Source organism: Chelonia mydas, chromosome 5, assembly GCF_015237465.2.
Source record: "Chelonia mydas isolate rCheMyd1 chromosome 5, rCheMyd1.pri.v2, whole genome shotgun sequence".
Classification (NCBI taxonomy): domain Eukaryota; kingdom Metazoa; phylum Chordata; order Testudines; family Cheloniidae; genus Chelonia; species Chelonia mydas.
In genome coordinates, this window is record NC_051245.2 from 3814004 (window position 1) to 3832530 (window position 18527).

Here is an 18527-nt window from a genome sequence, read left to right on the forward strand (position 1 = left end):
TGCTTTTATAATTTATACTCAGGTAAAGGAGAAAATCCCTGGAAATATTCACTTTTTTTAGGAGGAGGTTTTAGTGGAAGGGGTTCACAGGTTGTTAAAGTTTGGGAACCACTGATCTAGGGCACCAGATTTTGCCTCTTTCCCTCTTGCCATCACTTTGTGTTTTGAGATTGGCAGCTCGAATGGGAGTGGCCAGAGAGGGGAAGGTGTGTTTGGAGGCACAGAGAGCAAAATCCGTGTATTGAAAGCCACCATCCTCGTGCTACTGTCCTCCCTTGCCATGCTGAATTCAGGCCACTCATGGATGTGGGCACTAGATGTCATTAAACTGTTCCCCTCCTGAGCCGGCTCCTCCCCATCTGCAAGAAGGGCAGCAAATTCAGAATGATCTCTCCTCTAGACCCTTTCTGTCTTCAATGACGGTAGTTGTGTCCTCTGCATTCTGGATCATCATCCCTCCAGTTATCCCTGCAGGCTGTGCCATGCCCATTACCTGGCAGATGTCTGGGTGCATAGGGCATGTCCACACTGCAATAAAACACCTGTGGCCGCTGATTCAGACTCACGGGGCTGTAGAATTGTAGGGTAGCCATTTTGGCTATAGTTGAAGCCTGGGCTTTGGGACCCCATGAGGGCAGAGGGTCCCAGAACCCGGGCTCCAGCCCGAGCCTGAACGTCTACACTGCAGTTTGATAGCCCAGCAAGCCCAAGTCAGCTGACGTGGGCCAGCTGGGGGTGTCTTATTGCAGTGTAGATGCACGCTTAGAGTCCCTGATGAATAGATGCCCTGCACTCTGGGATGCTTCCAGGCTGCTGCAGGAATTGATCCACCCTTGGCTATTACAGCAGTTACGGGGTGTGATTGCTGCTTGCGTAGACCTACTCCAGTTAGCCAGTGGTCAAATAACCTGTCCCCAGGGGAAGCCTCTTCCTTACGCTGTCCTGTAGCAGGACAGTTGCTTGTAGCTTTTCCAATTTGTAGAAGGAACCTCGTTATAGGTTCCTCCTTATGGCTTTGAGTCCTCTTCTCCTTACCCAAAATATTTAACCACCTTCTTCTCTATCAAGGTTCAGGTAATGGACAAGCACCATGTCACCCTGCAGGCCACGAAGTTGGACTCCAGTTAAGATTTCCCCCCCCAAAACCCCTGTTGCTGCAGTTCTTGGTCTCCCTACTAATCTGATGGAGGGCCTGTGTCTCTGCATAGCTCTCCAGGATCGCTTTGCTCTGGTTTCCGCTGAGATAGCATTTGGCTAACGCTGCCAAACGCTATTGAAAACAAGCCTGGAGCTGTTCAGGAAGTGATAAGATAAAGCAGGGTTATGATTTGCCTGTCTAATCCCAAAGCATCTTGCATTATTTAGCGTGTGTAGTGTGAGGTCACTAGCCCCTTGATCATTTTCATTAGAGGAGCCAGAGAAGATAATCACCTGCTCAGGAAAACCAGCTTGACACTGTTTATTCAATAGTTTGGGTTTAGCTGAAGATAAACACAGACTAATAATTATGGAGACGTCGTCCAGGTCAAGAGGCTCAGAGAATCTCCTTTTTTTCTCGTATGTTTACAGAGAAGCTGGTTCTTTATGGGAGTGTTTTTAAAATTCAAACCAAAAGCTTCAGAGCTCTTGAAGGAAATTCAACGCTGTCCAGCAATGTACGTGAGCAGCCTGCCAACAGCCTCCCAGCCATGCCCCCTGGGGTGTGAGCGACCCTATGCTAACAAACCACTGCATATAGCCTAGTGCATTTGAGCAACCCTACATGAACAAAACCAGTGCATGCGCCCTCGTGCGAGAGTCACCCTGCACTCCCAAACCAGTGTGAGCACCCCAGTGTGTGTGAGCAACCTTCTACTAACGAACTCAGTGCACACAGGTAGGCGTGTGGAGTCACCCCACACTAAGGAGCCAGCCTGTGCTGAATGGAGGAGGAAAGCATTGGAAGGGAAAGAGTTAGCATGAATATAAACGTTGTGCAAGGACAGTCAAAGGACTAAATTAGGTAGTGTCAGTGCCTGACAAGTAGCAATCTGAGTGCTAGGGAGAGAAGGCGTTGAGGTCTCCCACCCAGTTCCCTGACACAGCAGCGTTAATGGGCTCTGGGACAGCCTGCTCAGGCAGGAGGGTCACTGGGACTCTGAGGGAGTTGGGGCAGGAAGAAGAGGAAACTGAATGCCCGAGCAAGGCTTAGCTCTTGTGCAGTGTTGCTGCAAGCAGCTAAACAGCTGCCATGTTCCACGCCAGAGGTGGCTGCATTTCGGCACTGAGTGAAGAAGTAATCTGTGTGTGCTGCCAAATGGCTGCTGAACACGTCATCACCCAGAGGTGGCTGCATTTCATAAGTTGTTTTTTTTAAGGCAATAAGGGACAATCAGGTTCACCCAGACTAACCCCTTACATAACACAATCTGGAGGCTTTCACCCAGTGAGGCAATCATTTTGGGGTGGAGCTAGAGCAGATCTTTGAGAGAGACACCCCGTCTTGATTTAAAGACCCCAAGTGATGGAGAAACCACCATCCACCCTGTTTCAGTGCTTAAGCTTAAGCAGCTGCTGCATTTTGCCTCGGAGGTGGCTGCACTTCAGTGCTGGGTGCGATGAGCATTGGGATCGCTTAGGTGGCAAGGGGCAGTGTAAAGGCGGGTGGGCAGTAACCATTCTCCCTTCCAGTGGCTGAGCTAGGAGAGTCTGTTGCCCACGCGAGAGATTTGAACTGGGTGCCCCACAGTGTGGCCAGCTAGCACAGGATGGATACAGACCTAGCAATGCTGACTGTACATCCCCTCTCCTTTGCTGTGGAAAGGGTGAGCTGGGAGACCTGGCCTCGCTAAGGACTGGGCATATACAAAACTGAATGGCAAACAGGGAGCTACTTTTATCGGGTGATCCAAAAGGGCAACAAAAATAATTAGGGGTGTGGAACGGCTGCCGTATGAGGAGAGATTGATAAAACTGGGACTTTTCAGCTTGGAAAACTATGGGGGGATATGACTGAGGTCTATAAAATCATGACTGATGTGGAGAAAGTAAATAAGGAAGTGTTGTTTACTACTTCTCATAACACAAGAACTAGGGGTCACCAAATGAAATTAATAGGCAGCAGGTTTAAAACAAGTATTTCTTCACACAACGCACAGTCAACCTGTGGAACTCCTTGCCAGAGGATGTTGTGAAGGCCAAGACTATAACAGGGTTCAATAAAGAACTAGATAAGTTCATGGAGGATACGTCTATCAATGGCTACTAGCCAGGGTGGCCAGGGATGGTGTCCGTAGCCTCTGTCTGCCAGAAGCTGGGAATGGGTGACAGGGGATGGATCACTTGATAATTACCTGGTCTGCTCATTCTCTCTGGGGCACCTAGTATTGGCCACTCTTGAAGACGGGACACTGGGCTACATGGACCTTTGTTCTGACACTGTGTAGCCGTTCTTATGTTCTAAAAGTATCGGTCCCCAGCTGAGGCCATTGGAATTGCCATGAGCCACATCGGGCCAGGAGTCACTCCTTCCATGTGTCAGTTTCATTAGCCTTTTGTGTGGTGACATTATTACGAGATGCAGAGAAGTGAGGACACATCTGTTTGAACCCCCACACTGGCTTGTGCGAGTGAGTATGCCGTGTGCTACACCTGCACACACACAAGCTGTTTCTCAGCATGGGAGAGACAGGAGGAGAGGGGGCTGGCTGACAAGTTGTTTTGAAAGCAGGATCATTTGGGGGTTGGATTTTTTTCCCCCCTCTGTCTTTTTGCATGACAGATAAAGCAAAACTCCTTTTTGTTTCTCTGGCACTTTATGCCTGTCTCCTGCCATGGCTGTGTAGATCAAAACGGCTCAGAAAGTTTAGAAGCTCCTGCATGTGCAGCGTGGTTGTTTAAAACAAATCACAGAATTCCACTGTTTCTTTGTTGCAAGCAAAGTCCTGGTGCATTGCAAAGCAAAAATGGTATATTCTGTTACCAGCCCCCTATTGCAAACCCTCATTCAGTCAGGTTCCTGAGAGGGAGCCTTGGGAAGTGGGAAGAGAATCTCTAACCACTGGAGAGAGACGGTGCCCGGTGAGCTTGACCTTCTCCTGATGGCAGAGTGTCTGAACACCTAACTGGCTCTGCCTTGTAAAGCTTCACACCGTTTTATGATGTTATAAATAAGACCTGGCGCTGTCTGAAACACACAACTAAAAACAAGTGCAGCCCAGGATCGGATGGGGCAGAGCTCTAACTCTTTAGGCAGCATCATACTGGAGCAGATAGTGCAGCACATGCTGGTTTGTTAGGGCTAGGGCAAAGCACATGGCTCTGAGTGCCTTTGCATGGGTTGGTTTATTGCCCATGCCTCAGTTTCCTCATCCTCATGTAATAGTAGACCTGACAGGCCCTGTCCTACAAGAGAGGCTTTGAGGGCAGGAATTATCCACGAGGATTCTCTTGTGGAATTTCCCCATGTTGGCCCGTTGCATCTCCCCTGCAGCAAAGGCTACAGAGCCACCCCATGTCTGACACATGCCCCTTGTCCAGGAACTAACCACTCTGACTGGGGCAGCCTGCAGGGTCCCTGGGGAAGGGGGTGGCTCAGTGAAGCCCCAGGCTGTGTAATCTTTTCCATAGGGCATGGTTGGGTGCATCTCCACTGGTCCCTCCCGCTGCTCCCCTGGACCACTTTGTCTCCAACCCCCCCCGCCCCACCACACCTTGCATAGACCTCTGGTCCATGAACAGTCTAGGCCAGTGGCATTAATTGGCCAGCGTAGGTGCTTTACTGGATAGAATCAGAACTGTGTCAAAGGCCCTGGGGACAATGCAGTAGTCTCCGGCAATCCTCAAGTGATCCATCCCTTGTTGCCCATTCCCAGCTTCTGGCAAATAGAGGCTCGGGCCCCACTCCCCCTTGACTTGGGGGGTGCAAGTCCAAAGCTCAGTGGTGAGTGAGAGATGAGGGGCCTTGAATGTGGAGAGAAGCGGGAAGCAAAGAGGAGGGGAAGATGGTCAGGGTGACCGGCTAGGAGAATGATCTTTGCGGCAGCGTTCTGATGGGACACACACAGGGAAGTCGCAGTTGCAAAGAGGATGAGCGCTTGGAGAGTTTTAGCTGCGGGGATGGAAGGTGTGGCTGTGTTGTGGAGACTTTGTGCAGAAAGAATAGGCAAGGTTAAGACGTAGCGTGGATATGAGGACCTAGAGAGAGAGTCCAAGTCCAAGATGACACCCAGGCTACAGGCCTGAGGGACAGGCAGGAGGGTGGTGGTGTCCACAGGGCCTGAGAAAGGAGGCAGTGGCCAGATTCCCATTTTGGCTGTGCCAGTGTACCTCGGGAGCAGCTTCCGTGAAGTCAATGGGGTTACATTGGTGCAAGTGTGAGGAGATCTGGGCCGCGTGCCTTCTCCCCAGACAAAATCCTGAGGTCTTTACTCAGGGTTTACTCAGTCCTTGCTCAGTCAGATCTACCACTGGAGTCATTGGAGTGACTCCAGTTTTACACTGGTGTAGATGAGAGAAGAATTGGGCTCTTGGCCTGGTCCAGCTCTTTTCTACCCCAGTCACTCCACTGATCGGGGAAGGGTGTGGGGGCGGGAGTTACTTCTGCTTTACACCAGATCCCAGGCCCTTCCATTGTGACTCCAGACTGTGGGGGCGGGGGGGGGGGGAACGGAAGGCGAGTTACCTGGTGTAGATGGGAGTGGCACCAGATCTGCGCTGGTGTAAATGAGGTCAGAACCTGGCCCTGAATGAAGGAGTTCTGCGGGAGAGGCAGAGGGTGGAGGAGGAGAATGAGGGCTGCTGAGGGTCTGAGGAAGCGGACTCCCAGCTTGCCAGTTCTGTCTCACTGCACATCATTGAAAGAGCTGTGAATGATGCTCCCATAGGGTCTGACCTACAGATCCCTGGGGCGGGATCAGAGAAGAGCCCTGGTACAAAATACATAGCAGTGACTGAGTAGCTTGCACTTGTGGGGGAGGGGCACTATATGAAAAAGGATAGAGTCAAAGAAAGTAAAAATCTTAAGTGAATCAAACAGTCCCATAGAATCTCTGTGGGCAGAAATTCCGTGCTTAAAGAATAAGAATATGGCAGTAGGACTGTACTATCAGCCACCTGAGCAGGGTGGTGATAGTGACACTGAAATGCTCAGGGTGATTAGAAAGGCTACAAAAACAGAAAATGCAATAATAATGGGGGATTTCAGCTGTGCCCATATTGACTGGGTACATGTCACCTCAGGACGGCATGCAGGAGATAAACTTTCTAGACGTCATTAATGTCTGCTGCTTGGAGCAGTTAGTCCTGGAACCCACAAGGGGAGAGAGAATTCTTCATTTAGTCCTAAGTGGTACACAGGATCTGGTCCAAGAGGTGAATAGAGCTGAACCGCTTGGTAATAGTGACCATTATGTAATTAAATTGAACATCTTTGTTGGAGGAAAATGCCACAGAAGCCAACCACAATATCATTTAACTTCAAAAAGCAGAACTATACAAAAACGAGGAAGCTAGTTAAATGGAAATTAAAAGGAACAGTCACAAGGGTGAAATGCCTGCAAACTGCATGGTGACTATTTCAAAACGCCATAATAAAGGCTCAAACTAAATGTGTACCCCCAAATGGAAAAAAAACACCCCAACAGTAAGAGGACTTAAAAAACCCTGCCACCATGGCTAAACAGCATAGTACAAGAGGCGGTTAGAGGCAAAAAGGCATCATTTAAAAATTGGAAGTCAAATCCTGATAAGGCAGGCCAGGAAAGAATGTGAAGAGATCTAGCTAAGGACACAAACTAACAGCAAAAAAATTAGGTATATCAGAAGCAGGAAGCCTGCCAGACAATCAGTGGAGCCACTGGATAATCAAGATGCTAAATGAGCACTCGAGGAAGACAAGGCTGTTGTGGAAAAGCTAAATGAATTCTTTGCATCAGTCTTCACTGCAGAGGATATGGGGGAATCACTTTGCCTGAGCTATTCATTTTAGGTGACAAATCTGAGGAATTGTCTCAGATTCAGGTGTCAGTAGAGGAGGTTTTGGAACAAATTGATAAATAGCAGTAAGTCTCCAGGACCAGATGGTATCACCCAAGGGTTCTGCGGGAACTCAAATACAAAATTGGAAAAGGCACAGAGAAGGGCAGCAATAATGATTTAAGGGTATGGAACAGCTTCCATACAAGGAGAGATTAAAAAGACCAGCAGCGTTCGTCTTCGAAAAAGAGACATCTTAGGTAGGCTACGACAGGGGTCTAGAAAATCATGAATGATATGGAGAAAGTGAATCAGGAAGAGTTATTTACCCTTTCATGTAATACAAGAACTAGGGGTCACCCAATGAAATTAAGCAGCAGATTTAAAACAAAAAATCGGGGGTTGGGACTGTGGTTGTTGGCAGAGCTGTGTGAGGCGGGCAGGGCTGGAGTAGCTGGGTGGCAGCAGTTTGGGACTGAGGGCCGTCAGCAGAAGCGCTTAGAGGAAGCTGACCCCGTGGCTGCCTGCATCATGCCTTGCTCTAGCTAACACGATGAACTCCCTCCACTTGACAAGAGCTGCATTTCCTCACAAGCGTACCGGCAATCTCCATCAGCCTGGCCATCGGGAAGACCCCAGCGTTCTGGCGACCCGTCCTCACACCTGGAGTGCTCTTCGCCCAGCCCCGGAGCTCCTCCACCTCGAAAGTGCCAATCTATGAGCTGCATAATGTGGGAGGAACCATGGGCGGCTCTGTGCCAAGGTGAGCTGGGAGCTCGGACGGGAGCCCTAATTGTCCTGCTTCCCACAGCCCTCTGCCTACGTTAACGATCTGGAATGGGGCTGTGTTTGTGTTAGCCTATTAAGCCCCACCGGGGTTCTTTGTAGACTGGAAAGTGAGAGGAATTTTGCCCAACCATGTGAAAACATTTCCATCCCCATAATAGCCCCATGCACCGGCCTAAGCCTGTGGCGGACAAAAAGGCAGGCTGGGAAATTCCTTGTTTTCCCTAGTCTCCCACGCCGTGTTAATACGGCTGCTTTGACCATCGTTTGCATTTCCAGGGGATCTTGTTAGCACACCACGCTGCGCTGGCTCTTTCCCCCTGCTTTCCTCTAGGCTGGCTTGGCGGAGCCATTGTGGGAAGCAGTTTTCCTCAAGCCGAGCCGAGCGCCGTCTCGCTCGCTGTTTTAATGAGAATAATTTCGCCCTGGCTTGCGTCCGCCTCAGCCCACCTGCACTGCCAATTACACCGGCTGCTCTGGTCTGGCCTGTTGAGCTGGGCCCAGGGTGTCCGATTAAGTGTTCGTGAGTTGAAAGGTGTGGAAAATCGCACCAGGATTTAAATAGAGAGTGGGGGAAAGAGAGCTTTGCTGGGTTATGGAGGGACCTACAGATGTACTGTATCAGGTGCTTTTGATCTGTGGGGAATTTGCAGTGAATCAAGGGCTTGCTAATTGCAGGCACCTTGCCAGCATGTTAAGAAAGAAATGCTGCTTAATTAGAAGGCACATGCCCTTGAATTTGTTCATTGAATTACTTAAATGTGTATTGTAAAATCACATTCACCAGGTACCGTGCCATAGGAAGGGGACACACAGAGATAAACATCCACAGATGCATTGTGTGTACGTAAACACATTGTGGGTCACACACACAGGGCACCATAATGCAGTGTGTGTGTGTGTGTGTGTGTGTGTACACACGAGCACATAATGCATCGGTGTGTGTATGTGTACACCGTGCATCTGGCCTACGTACATATGCAGACACACAACACTGAGGGCTGTCTTCAGTGCTCCTGTGCCCAACACAGCCAGGAGATGTGTCCAACTCCTTCTACCACATGGTCCCAAAGACCTGACTCTTCCTCTCTCTCTCAACAGCTAAAACTCTCTTGTTCGGTCCCATCTCGATCACAGCAGCCTCTTCCTCGCTGGGCTCCCAGCTCCCCTTCCCCAGTCTCTCTAGCTTCTTGTCTGTGTCCCTGCTGGCACCATGTGCCTGGGCACCTGCGGGGGGACGATTTCTGTTCTGCCCATGCCAGCAGAGGCCAGGCCAGCAGTTCCGCTTTTAGCGAAGGTGGGCGCTGTTGGATGAAGGGGGAGGTCTCTCGTGCAGTGAGCTGGGGCCTGTTCGCATTTCCATTTGCCAGGGTCTGTTCCAAGGAAAGCTTTGAAGACCAGGCTGAGGCCTTGAGCTGGGTGCCACGCACTGGGGAGCCAGTGCAGAGAGCAGCATATCGGGGTGACTGTTGCCTTGGTGACCTGTATCAGAGCTTCCTCACGACACGGGGCGTCGTCCCCAGGTACAGAGCACTGTAGCAGCCGAGTCTGGATGTTATGATTTGTGCACAGGTCGTATGGGTCAGATCTGAGCCTGCTAGGATGGGTGCAATCTCCTGGCCAGTTGCAGGTGGAAGTGTGTGTGTGTGTGTCTTTTGTAGTCTTAAAGGACCGCAGCCCTGAAGACCAATTTCACAAGCTGGCGAACCCCTAATCCTCCAGCTTACTCAGATACAGCTGCAAAAATGATCTTCCGTGCTTATTGATCTGAGCACTTTACCTCCTCCCCCGACTCCAGCACATCTACACGACTTCAAGTCCTTGCCCAGCTCCACTCTTCCCTGCTGATCAGTCCTTATCATATAACCACCCGCTCATCTGTCTCACCTGCCTGTCTGTGTCTCTCTGCGTGTCTAAAGGGGCCATCGCCATGGCTTATGGGCACTGATTTATAAATATAGGTAAACTCCAGTGAGAAAGAGGAAGGTCTTGTGGCTAATACTTTGGACTGGGACTTAGGAGATCTGCATTCAGTTCCTTGCTCTGCCACTGTCTCCTGGTGCCCCCTTCGGCAAATCACTTCATCTCTCTGTACTTTGCTTCCTCATCCTTTCTCCCACCATTTGTCTGTTTAGACTGTAAGCTCTTTGGGGGCAGGGACTGTCTTTCACAGGGGCCTGGTCTACACTAAAAAGTTACGTTGACCCCGCTACATCATTCAGGGGCATGAAAAATCCATTCCCCTAACGTAAGAACATAGAAGAATGGCCATAGTGGGTCAGGCCAATGGTCCATCTAGCCCAGTATCCTGTCTTCTGGCAGTGGCCTTGTCTTCTTGCCCACATGCTCAGGGTTCAGCTGATCACCATATTTGGGGTTGGGAAGGAATTTTCCTCCAGGGCAGATTGGAAGAGGCCCTGGGTTTTTTTTGCCTTCCTCTGTAGCATGGGGCACGGGTTACTTGCTGGAGGATTCTCTGCACCTTGAAGTCTTTAAACAATGATTTGAGGACTTCAGTAGCTCAGACATAGGTGAGAGGTTTATTGCAGGAGTGAGTGGGTGAGATTCTGTGGCCGGCATTGTGCAGGAGGTAAGACTAGATGATCATAATGGTCCCTTCTGACCTTAATGGCTAGGAGTGCCTGTGCCAGGTACTTCACAGGGAATGAACAGAAGAGGTAATCATCAAGTGATCCATCCCCTGTCGTCCACTCTCCGCTTCTGGCAGTCAGAGGCTAGGGACACCAAGAGCATGGGGTTGTATCCCTGACCATCTTGGCTAATAGCCATTACTGGACCTATCCTCCATGAACTTTTCTAGTTCTTTTTTTGTACCCAGTTGTAGTTTTGGCCTTCACAACATCCCCTGGCAAGGAGTTCCACAGGTTGACTGTGCATTGTGTGAAGAAATACTTCCTTTTATTTGTTTTAAACCTGCTGCCTGTTAATTTCATTGGGTGACCCTTGGTTCTTGCATTATGTGAAGGAGTAAATAACACTTCCCTGTTCACTTTCTCCGCACCAGTCATAAACCCACACCTTGAATACTGCCATGTCCCCCCTTAGTCGTCTCTTTTCCAAGCTGAACAGTCCAAGTCTTTTTAATCTCTCCTCGTACGGAAGCTGTTCAATAACTTTAATGATTTCTGTTGCCCTTCAGTGAACCTTTTCTAGTTCCAATAGATCTTTGAGATGAGCGACCAGATCTGCACACAATATTCAAGGTGTGGGTTTACCATGGATTTATCTTGAAACATTATGATATTTTCTGTCTTATTTTTTTATCCCTTTCCTCTTGGTTCCTATCATTGTTAGCTTTTTTGACGGCTGCTGCACACTGAGTAGATGTTTTCACTTTCAGAGAACTATCCACAAAGACTCCAAGTTCTCTTTCTTCAGTGGTCACAGCTAATTTAGACCCCATCATTGTATATGTAGAGTTGGGATTACGTTTTCCAGTGCGCGTTACTTTGTATTTATCAACATTGAATTTCATCAGCCATTTTGTTGCCCAGTCACCCAATTTTGTGAGATCTCTTTGTAACTCTTCGCAGTCAGCTTTGGACTTGATTATCTTGAGTAGTTTTGTATCATCTGCAAATTTTGCCACCTCACTGCTTATGCCCTTTTCCAGTTCATTTATGAATATATTGAACAGCACTGGTCCCGGTACAGATCCCTGAGGGACACTGCTATTTACCTCGCTCCATTCTGAAAACTGACCCTTTATTTCTGTCCTTTTTGTTTCCTATCTTTTAACCAGTTACTGATCCATAAGAGGACCTTTCCTCTTACCCCCTGAGTGCATATTTTGCTTAAGAGCCTTTGGTGAGGGACCTTGTCAAAGGCTTTCTGGAAATCTAAGTACACTATATCCACTGGATCCCCTTGGTCCACATGCTTGTTGACCCCCTCAAAGAATTCTAGTAGATTAGTGAGGCATGATTTCCCTTTACTAAAACCATGTTGACTCTTCCACAGCAATTTGTTCATCTGTGTCTGACAATTCTGTTCTTTACTATAGCTTCAACCAGTTTGCCTGTTACTGAAGTCAGGCCTGTAATTGCTGGCATCGCCTCTGGAGCCCTTTTTAAAAATTGGTGTCACATTAGCTGTCCTCCAGTCATCTGATACAGAAGCTGATTTAAATGAGAGGTTACGTGCCACAGTTAGTACTTCTGCAATTTCACATCTGAGTTCCTTCAGGACTCTTGGGTGATGCCATCTGGTCCTGGGGACTGTTTACAGTTTAATTTATCAATTTGTTCCCAAACTTCCTCTGTTGACAACTCAGTCTGGGACAGTTCCTCAGATGTGTCACCTAAAAAGAGTGGCTCAGGTGCGGGAACCTCCCTCACATCCTCTGCAGTGAAGGCCAATGCAAAAAAATCATGGCCTTATATTCCTTGAGTGCTCCTTTACACCTCGATCGTCCAGTGGCCCACTGGTTGTTTAGCAGGCTTCCTGCTTATGATGTACTAAAAAAATTTTTGCTGTTTAGTTTTTGATTCTTTGGCTAGTTGCTCTTCAAATTCTTTTCTGGCCTGCCTAATTCTACTTTTACTTGCCAAAGTTTATATTCTTCTATTTTCCTCAGCTAGATTTAAATTCCAGTTTTTAAAGGAGGTCTTTTTGCCTCTAACCTCTTCTTTTACTTTGTTGCTTAGCCATAGTGGTGCTTCTTTGTTCCTCTTACTACATTTTTTAAATTTGGGATAGACATTTAAATTGAGCCTTTATTACGGTGTTTTTAAAAGGTTTCCATGCAGCTTGCAGGCATTTTACTTTTGTGACTGCTCCTTTTAATTTCCATTCAACCAGCTTCCTCATTTCTGTGTAGTTTCCCCTTTTTGTGATTAAGTGATACTGTGGTGGGCTTCTTTGGCATTTTCCTCCAACAAAGATGTTAAATTTAATTATATTATGGTCGCTATTACCAACCAGTTCAGCTCTATTCACCTCTTGCACCAGATCCTGTGCTCCACTTAGGACTAAGTCAAGAATTTCCTCTGCCTTTGTGGGTTCCAGGACTAGCTGCTCCAAGAAGCAGTCATCTAAGGTGTCAAGAAACTTTATCTCTGTAGCCTGTCCTGAGGTGTCATGTACCCAGTCAACATGGGGATAGTTGAAATCCCCCATTACTATTGAATTTTCTGTATGTCTAGCCTCTCTAATCTCCCTGGGCATTTCACAATCCCCATCACCACCCTGGTCAGTTGGTCTGTCGTACAGCCCTACTGCTATATTCTTATACTTCAAGCTCCGAATTTCTATCCGTAGAGATTCTTCGGCACAGTTTGAATCATGTAAGATCTTTACTATATTTGACTCTATTCTCAGTGGGGTAGCTAAACCGACCTCACCCCTGGTGTAGACAGCACTAGGGCAACCGAAGAATTCTTCTGTCAACCAAGCTGCCGCCTCTTGGGAGTGGGGGTGGATGACCTATGCCGACAGGAGAGCCCCTCCCGTTGGCGTAGGTCATGTCGAAACTTAAGTGCTACACCTGTGCCGCTGTAGTGTTTCAAGTGTAGACAATCCCCGAGGGGGTGCACAGCACCCCGAGCAATGGATTTCTGATCTCAGTTGGAGCCTCTAGGGGCTACCATAATAGAAACCATTCTACAAAAGCTGGAAGGGTGAATCCCAAACTTTCATCAGCATGGGGAGGTTCAACTCCATTCAGGGTCCGGTTTCATCTGATTTTTGGAACTGAGGGGTGGTAGGGTTTGAAGAAAGTCTCAGAAGATGGGCCCTGGGAACAGTGGTGTCGAGGACCTCGAGAATCCCAGAGCAAAAGGACGGTTACTGCCCTGAAGAGCTTACAGCCTAGTGAGAGTAAGATCCCTGGTATGAATGTTCAGGGTCTCTTAGAAAGCCTCACGGAAGACTATTTGTTTAAATGTTTAGAGGAAGCCATGGGTCCCCTCGTCTCAGAGTGCTGATGTAAAGGGCTTTGCTCTATAGATTTAGCATGTTAGTGCAATCAGCAGGCACCCTTCAGAATACAGAGCTGTGAAACATCCCGTCAATTGGAGGGGCAGCATCCAAACTGCAAGGAGGGGGAGTGAAGCATCGGCATTGTCTTAGGAGGGAAGCAGAAGGGACACAGACTGGGGGGAAGAGGAATTAATGTGTAAATCAGTCTATTTTATCAGCCCCATCCCCTCCAAACCATTCCTCAATTAAAGGCTGTAGGTCCCTTGTGCCCCTTTCTGGATGTCCTGACCCAGCCCAGCTACAAACCGTTTGCAACGATAATTTTCCTGCAAATTCCAAAGTTAGCCTTGGCAACCTTCTCGGTTGTGTCCTGCTGCTCTCTGGAGGAAATCGGTTGAGCTGAAATGACTTTGTAGCTCTAAAGCTGAGGTCCTGATCTTTGCTCTGCCGAGATCTTCCTGCTGAGATGCCAGCAGGCTGGGACTGGCTGCAAAACTCCTAGATCGGCATCTTTCTTTGGTGCCCTAACTTGTTCTGAAGGACCCAGGTTGGGAGCACGCATGATACCAGCTCATTGCTGGCTCTGAAGGCCAAATTGCTTGCAGCAGGGGCAACAAAGGAACTATATTGATCTCTGTGTGCAGAGGAACAAACCTATCTCCAGTGCCCCAGAAAGGGCTCCAGGGCAATGGGATACACAGCGGCTGAAAGGGAGCGTTTACCATGTTCCGCTCGTGCTTGGCTCTTGGTTTGTCAAACGCCCTTGGGAACTGTAACTGCACAAGGCATTGTCCACTATTGTGTGTCACACCGGCTCGTGGTTGTCCTGCTTGTGAGTGCTGTGATGGTGACGCCCATTGGCAGCAGTAGGGTTGCATGTGCCGAGGTTGCACAGACTTAATCGTAGCCATGATTGCTGTTGCAGGGTTGCTCATGGGCTCTTGATAGTGCGTGCTTATTGCATGGTAGGTAGTGATGGGCGTTTGAGAGAGAGTAGATGTAGCTCTTAACATCTAATCAGCACAGGGCTTGGAAGACGGAAACAGGAAAGCTGCTCGGGGCTCTAGTACTGGGGGAATAAAACACCGAGATGCCTTGAACTGGGAAATAAATGTGAATCTGTGTAAATAAGTAGAGGAATTTGCAATTAGAGAAGCAAACAGGCACCAGCGGGCCGCATGTTGGGCCCTTGACAATGTGAAAGCATGCCCTTGAGTGGAGGGAGAGGAGACTTGCAGGAGTTTTTCCATGGCTAGGAACTGGATGTAGGAATTAGGCTGGATTTAAAGGATGCTGGCTCTCATTTTGTTCATATCATCCATCCCCAGATGCAATGGCGCTAGCTTGTTAATTATGACCTCATCGTGCATTAAAGTGACTTTTGCACCAGGGCAGGATCCATCAATGCCCGTAGCTTCGTCAAAGATCTGATGGTGGCTCTCCTTCCTGTCCCATAAGCAGCAAACAGCAGGTAGCTGGGGGGTGATAAAGCTGTTGACATGCGTCAGAGGGTTCACCAGCCTGAGCGCCCTAGCCTGTGTTGTGTGCGTAGCCTGACTTGCCGGGTTCTTGCCCTGTGACTTTAACACCAACGGGGCTTTATACAAGCGGACATGTGGTCCTGCATCCCTGCACTTACACCATGCACTTGACCTGCTCTCACATGCTAAGCAGGGACAACCCAGGTCAGTGCTTGGGGAAGGGAGACTTCTACAGATGTGGGATTGGATGTTGGGAATTCAGTAGTTGTCACCAAGTGTCCCAGCCTGTTACAAGGGTGGCACTCTGCCGGACGTCCCATTTGCGGCTATTAAAGATTCCACGGTTCCAGGTGTTGGCTGTTTTCCGGTAGGGTGGGTATGTACAGTATTGTGGCTCTCAGACAGATGATGATGATGATGATAATACCACCTCTGGGGGAGCCTGGCAACCATACGCTACTCCCTTTGAAAGGCACATGGTCATGGCTCTGCCCAGCCCTGCCCTGCTGGAGAAACTAGTGCTGATGTCCCTGTTAGCTCTGAACAGTCCCTGTGCTGCCAGGATGGGATCTGAGACCTAACTAGCAGCCATCTGGCCTTTAAACTTTATGTCCTGCATTCCATTAAGTGCTATGGGCTGCTATTACTAGCCGGTCGGAGAGGTTTGCTTTCTCCATTACGTGTCATTACAGTATGTTACTTCCCCCCCCCCCCCCAAACTTCTGGGCTGTGGGTGGTCAAATTGCTTTATAGAGGGCTGTAATTTCTAATCAGCACATGTGACGTGCAGCCCTGCAAACGGCCAAGCATGTGTATACTAGAGGGAGATTTGGACACTGCCCACGCAGATTAACAGGCAGAAGAAAGAGGATTCCCCCCCCCCTTTCCTCCCAAAATAGCTTTGATCAGTTTAAGAAGCCCATAGTCCGGAGGCAGCTTGTGTGATAGGGCTGGAGAGAGAAAGAGAGAGTGAGCTGTCAGTCAAATGACAGCCCAGAATACCCAGAGCTGGCTCCCTGGGCGTTCCCACTGGTGGAAGCTGTCAGGGGAAGGGATGAAGTGCAGAGGCCAGGCACTGGCGGATGGACAGCTCTGCTGTGCCCTGCCTCCCAGAATCTGCTGGCCCAGGCATTCTTCCCTTAGACTTGGGGCCTGCCAAAGGGTGTTTTGGGCCCCCCTCCCTCCATGAGGCTTTCAAATGCAAAGCGACCTGGTTTGTCCAGAGCTCTCTGAATCCCTGGGGAAATGCACAGCTAAATTCAGCTGGGGCCACTTCAGATCCACTTGCCCAAGCCAGTGCCATCCAGAGGACCCCTCGCAGAAGACAGGAAATACAGAGAGATGGTAAGAAAACGGAACATACGACAAAGGAGCCAACTGGCTTCGCTGTCATTTTCTCCTTCCAGTACGTATCTGAGCAATGTATTACAGAGCTGGAGTTATGGCAGGCACAGGAGACGTTACTGGAGTGAGGCACAATGGGAGAGAAGAACATCGCTGGTGGGTGGAGGTGAGGGGAGGAAGCTGGCTGGCTCGGGGGGTTGGAAATGAACCTTCCACCTGGATCACCAATTTAAATCCAGTCCTGGTTAGCCGGGCCCCAGTTACCCTCGTCCAGTGAGGGCCCATTCAGAGGCAGCAGTGTCTGCACGGTTCTGTCCTCTTATATTCTGATCCAGGCACTGGCTGCAATTTGGTGGCTCATCTGGGTCAGAACGTTGAAACTTTAGACACCTAAAGTTAGGCTCCTAAATCCATATTTAATAATATTACCCAGCTCTTGCCAGGCACTCCTCATCACTACATCTTGAAGTGCTTCACCAAGGAGGCCAGTCTCATTATCCCCAGTTTACAGTTGGGGAAACTGAGGCACAGAGTGGGGCTGTGACTTGTCCAAGGTCACCCAGCAAGCTAGCAGCAGAGCTGGGAATCAAACCTAGGTCTCCTGAGTCTGTCCGGCGCTCTATTCACGAGGCTACGCTGCCTCTCCTAGGCACCTCCCTAGCTGGCTTGATTTTCAGAAGTCCTGAGCACCCATATCGACTCTGACAAATGGCAGATCAGGTCAAAATCTGGCAGAACAATTTTATGGCAAAATGGGAAATGCTTGAAACTGTTTTCCTTTCTCAGCATTTGAAACAGACCCTTCATCATTTAAAAATAACAAATCTTTTGCGAAAGCATCGCTGAAATGGTTATTGAAACGAAATTTCTGTATCTATTTTCATTTTAAAAAAGCCATGAAAAATGTCACAAGTTGACAGATTTTTGCAAACACTTTTTTGTTTTTAAATAAAAAAGGCCATTTTTCAACAAAAGAACTTTCTGCTCCAAAAATTTGGAGCCGCTCTTATAAATAATGGCGACTGGAGGATTTCCATCTCCAGTGCTGTGGGGCTGCCATTTCTCACCAGTGCTATGCTCGCGTCATTATTTCTTCGTAAGGAATACGTCGGACCCAGCTTGGAGGCTGTTGATTATAGAGCAGCATGTTGCTACATGTAGAATACCTGACCCCATTCCTCTGGTATAGACTCTACCCCTCTATTACTGTACTAACCTGATAGCCCCGTTCTTTGCCTGTTGAGGTCACTTGTACAATACAGTTTGCGTTGGGCCATGCTGCCGATGAAACAAGCTCATGCTGCCCGTGCGTCATTGCTTAGCTGTGTAAAGGCGCACCTGGCTCCAATGCCAATGAAGTGGCTAGTGTGTGTGTGAACACAGCTGCCCTTTTCTGGATGGAATCAGAACGGCTCAAAAGTGTGTCATAGGACCCTATACTGCTAATGGCTGATAGTGATTCTCCCGTAGCTCAAGTGCAGGGCGGGGGGCTGTGCTCTTAGAGCTGGAGGGTCTGAGTTCTCATCGCCGGTCTGTCCCTGTGATGTTCCAAAGGGCCATGCTACAGTCTGCTACAGACTAGGGACCGAGCGGCTCGGCAGCAGTTCTGCAGAAAGGACCTAGGGGTGACAGAGTGGACGAGAAGCTGGATATGAGTCAACAGTGTGCCCTTGTTGCCAAGAAGGCCAATGGCATTTTGGGATGTATAAGTAGGGGCATTGCCAGCAGATCTAGGGACGTGATCGTTCCCCTCTATTTGGCATTGGTGAGGCCTCATCTGGAGTACTGTGTCCAGTTTTGGGCCCCACACTACAAGAAGGATGTGGAATAATTGGAAAGAGTCCAGCGGAGGGCAACAAAAATGATTAGGAGACCGGAGCACATGACTTATGAGGAGAGGCTGAGGGAGCTGGGATTGTTTAGTCTGCAGAAGAGAAGAATGAGGGGGGATTTGATAGCTGCTTTCAACTACCTGAAAGGCGGTTCCAAAGAGGATGGATCTAGATCAGGGGAGGGCAAACT

General features: G+C 48.9%; 1 protein-coding gene across 6 annotated transcripts in view; it reads left to right on the forward strand.

The window, feature by feature from the left end:
* CNTFR (ciliary neurotrophic factor receptor) overlaps nucleotides 1-18527 on the forward strand; it is a 457782-nt gene that overhangs the window by 16495 nt on the left and 422760 nt on the right. For 2 of the 6 annotated variants that reach the window (XM_043547275.1, XM_043547274.1), the window contains exon 1: nucleotides 16249-16505. The exons of 3 other annotated variants lie outside the window; for them this stretch is intronic. In XM_043547275.1, coding sequence (XP_043403210.1) covers nucleotides 16360-16505 — 146 coding nt within the window. In that variant the 5' untranslated portion in view covers nucleotides 16249-16359. Of the gene's footprint in view, nucleotides 1-16248; nucleotides 16506-18527 lie in introns of those variants that run through there. One more of the 6 variants, XM_043547273.1, reaches the window with a different exon arrangement.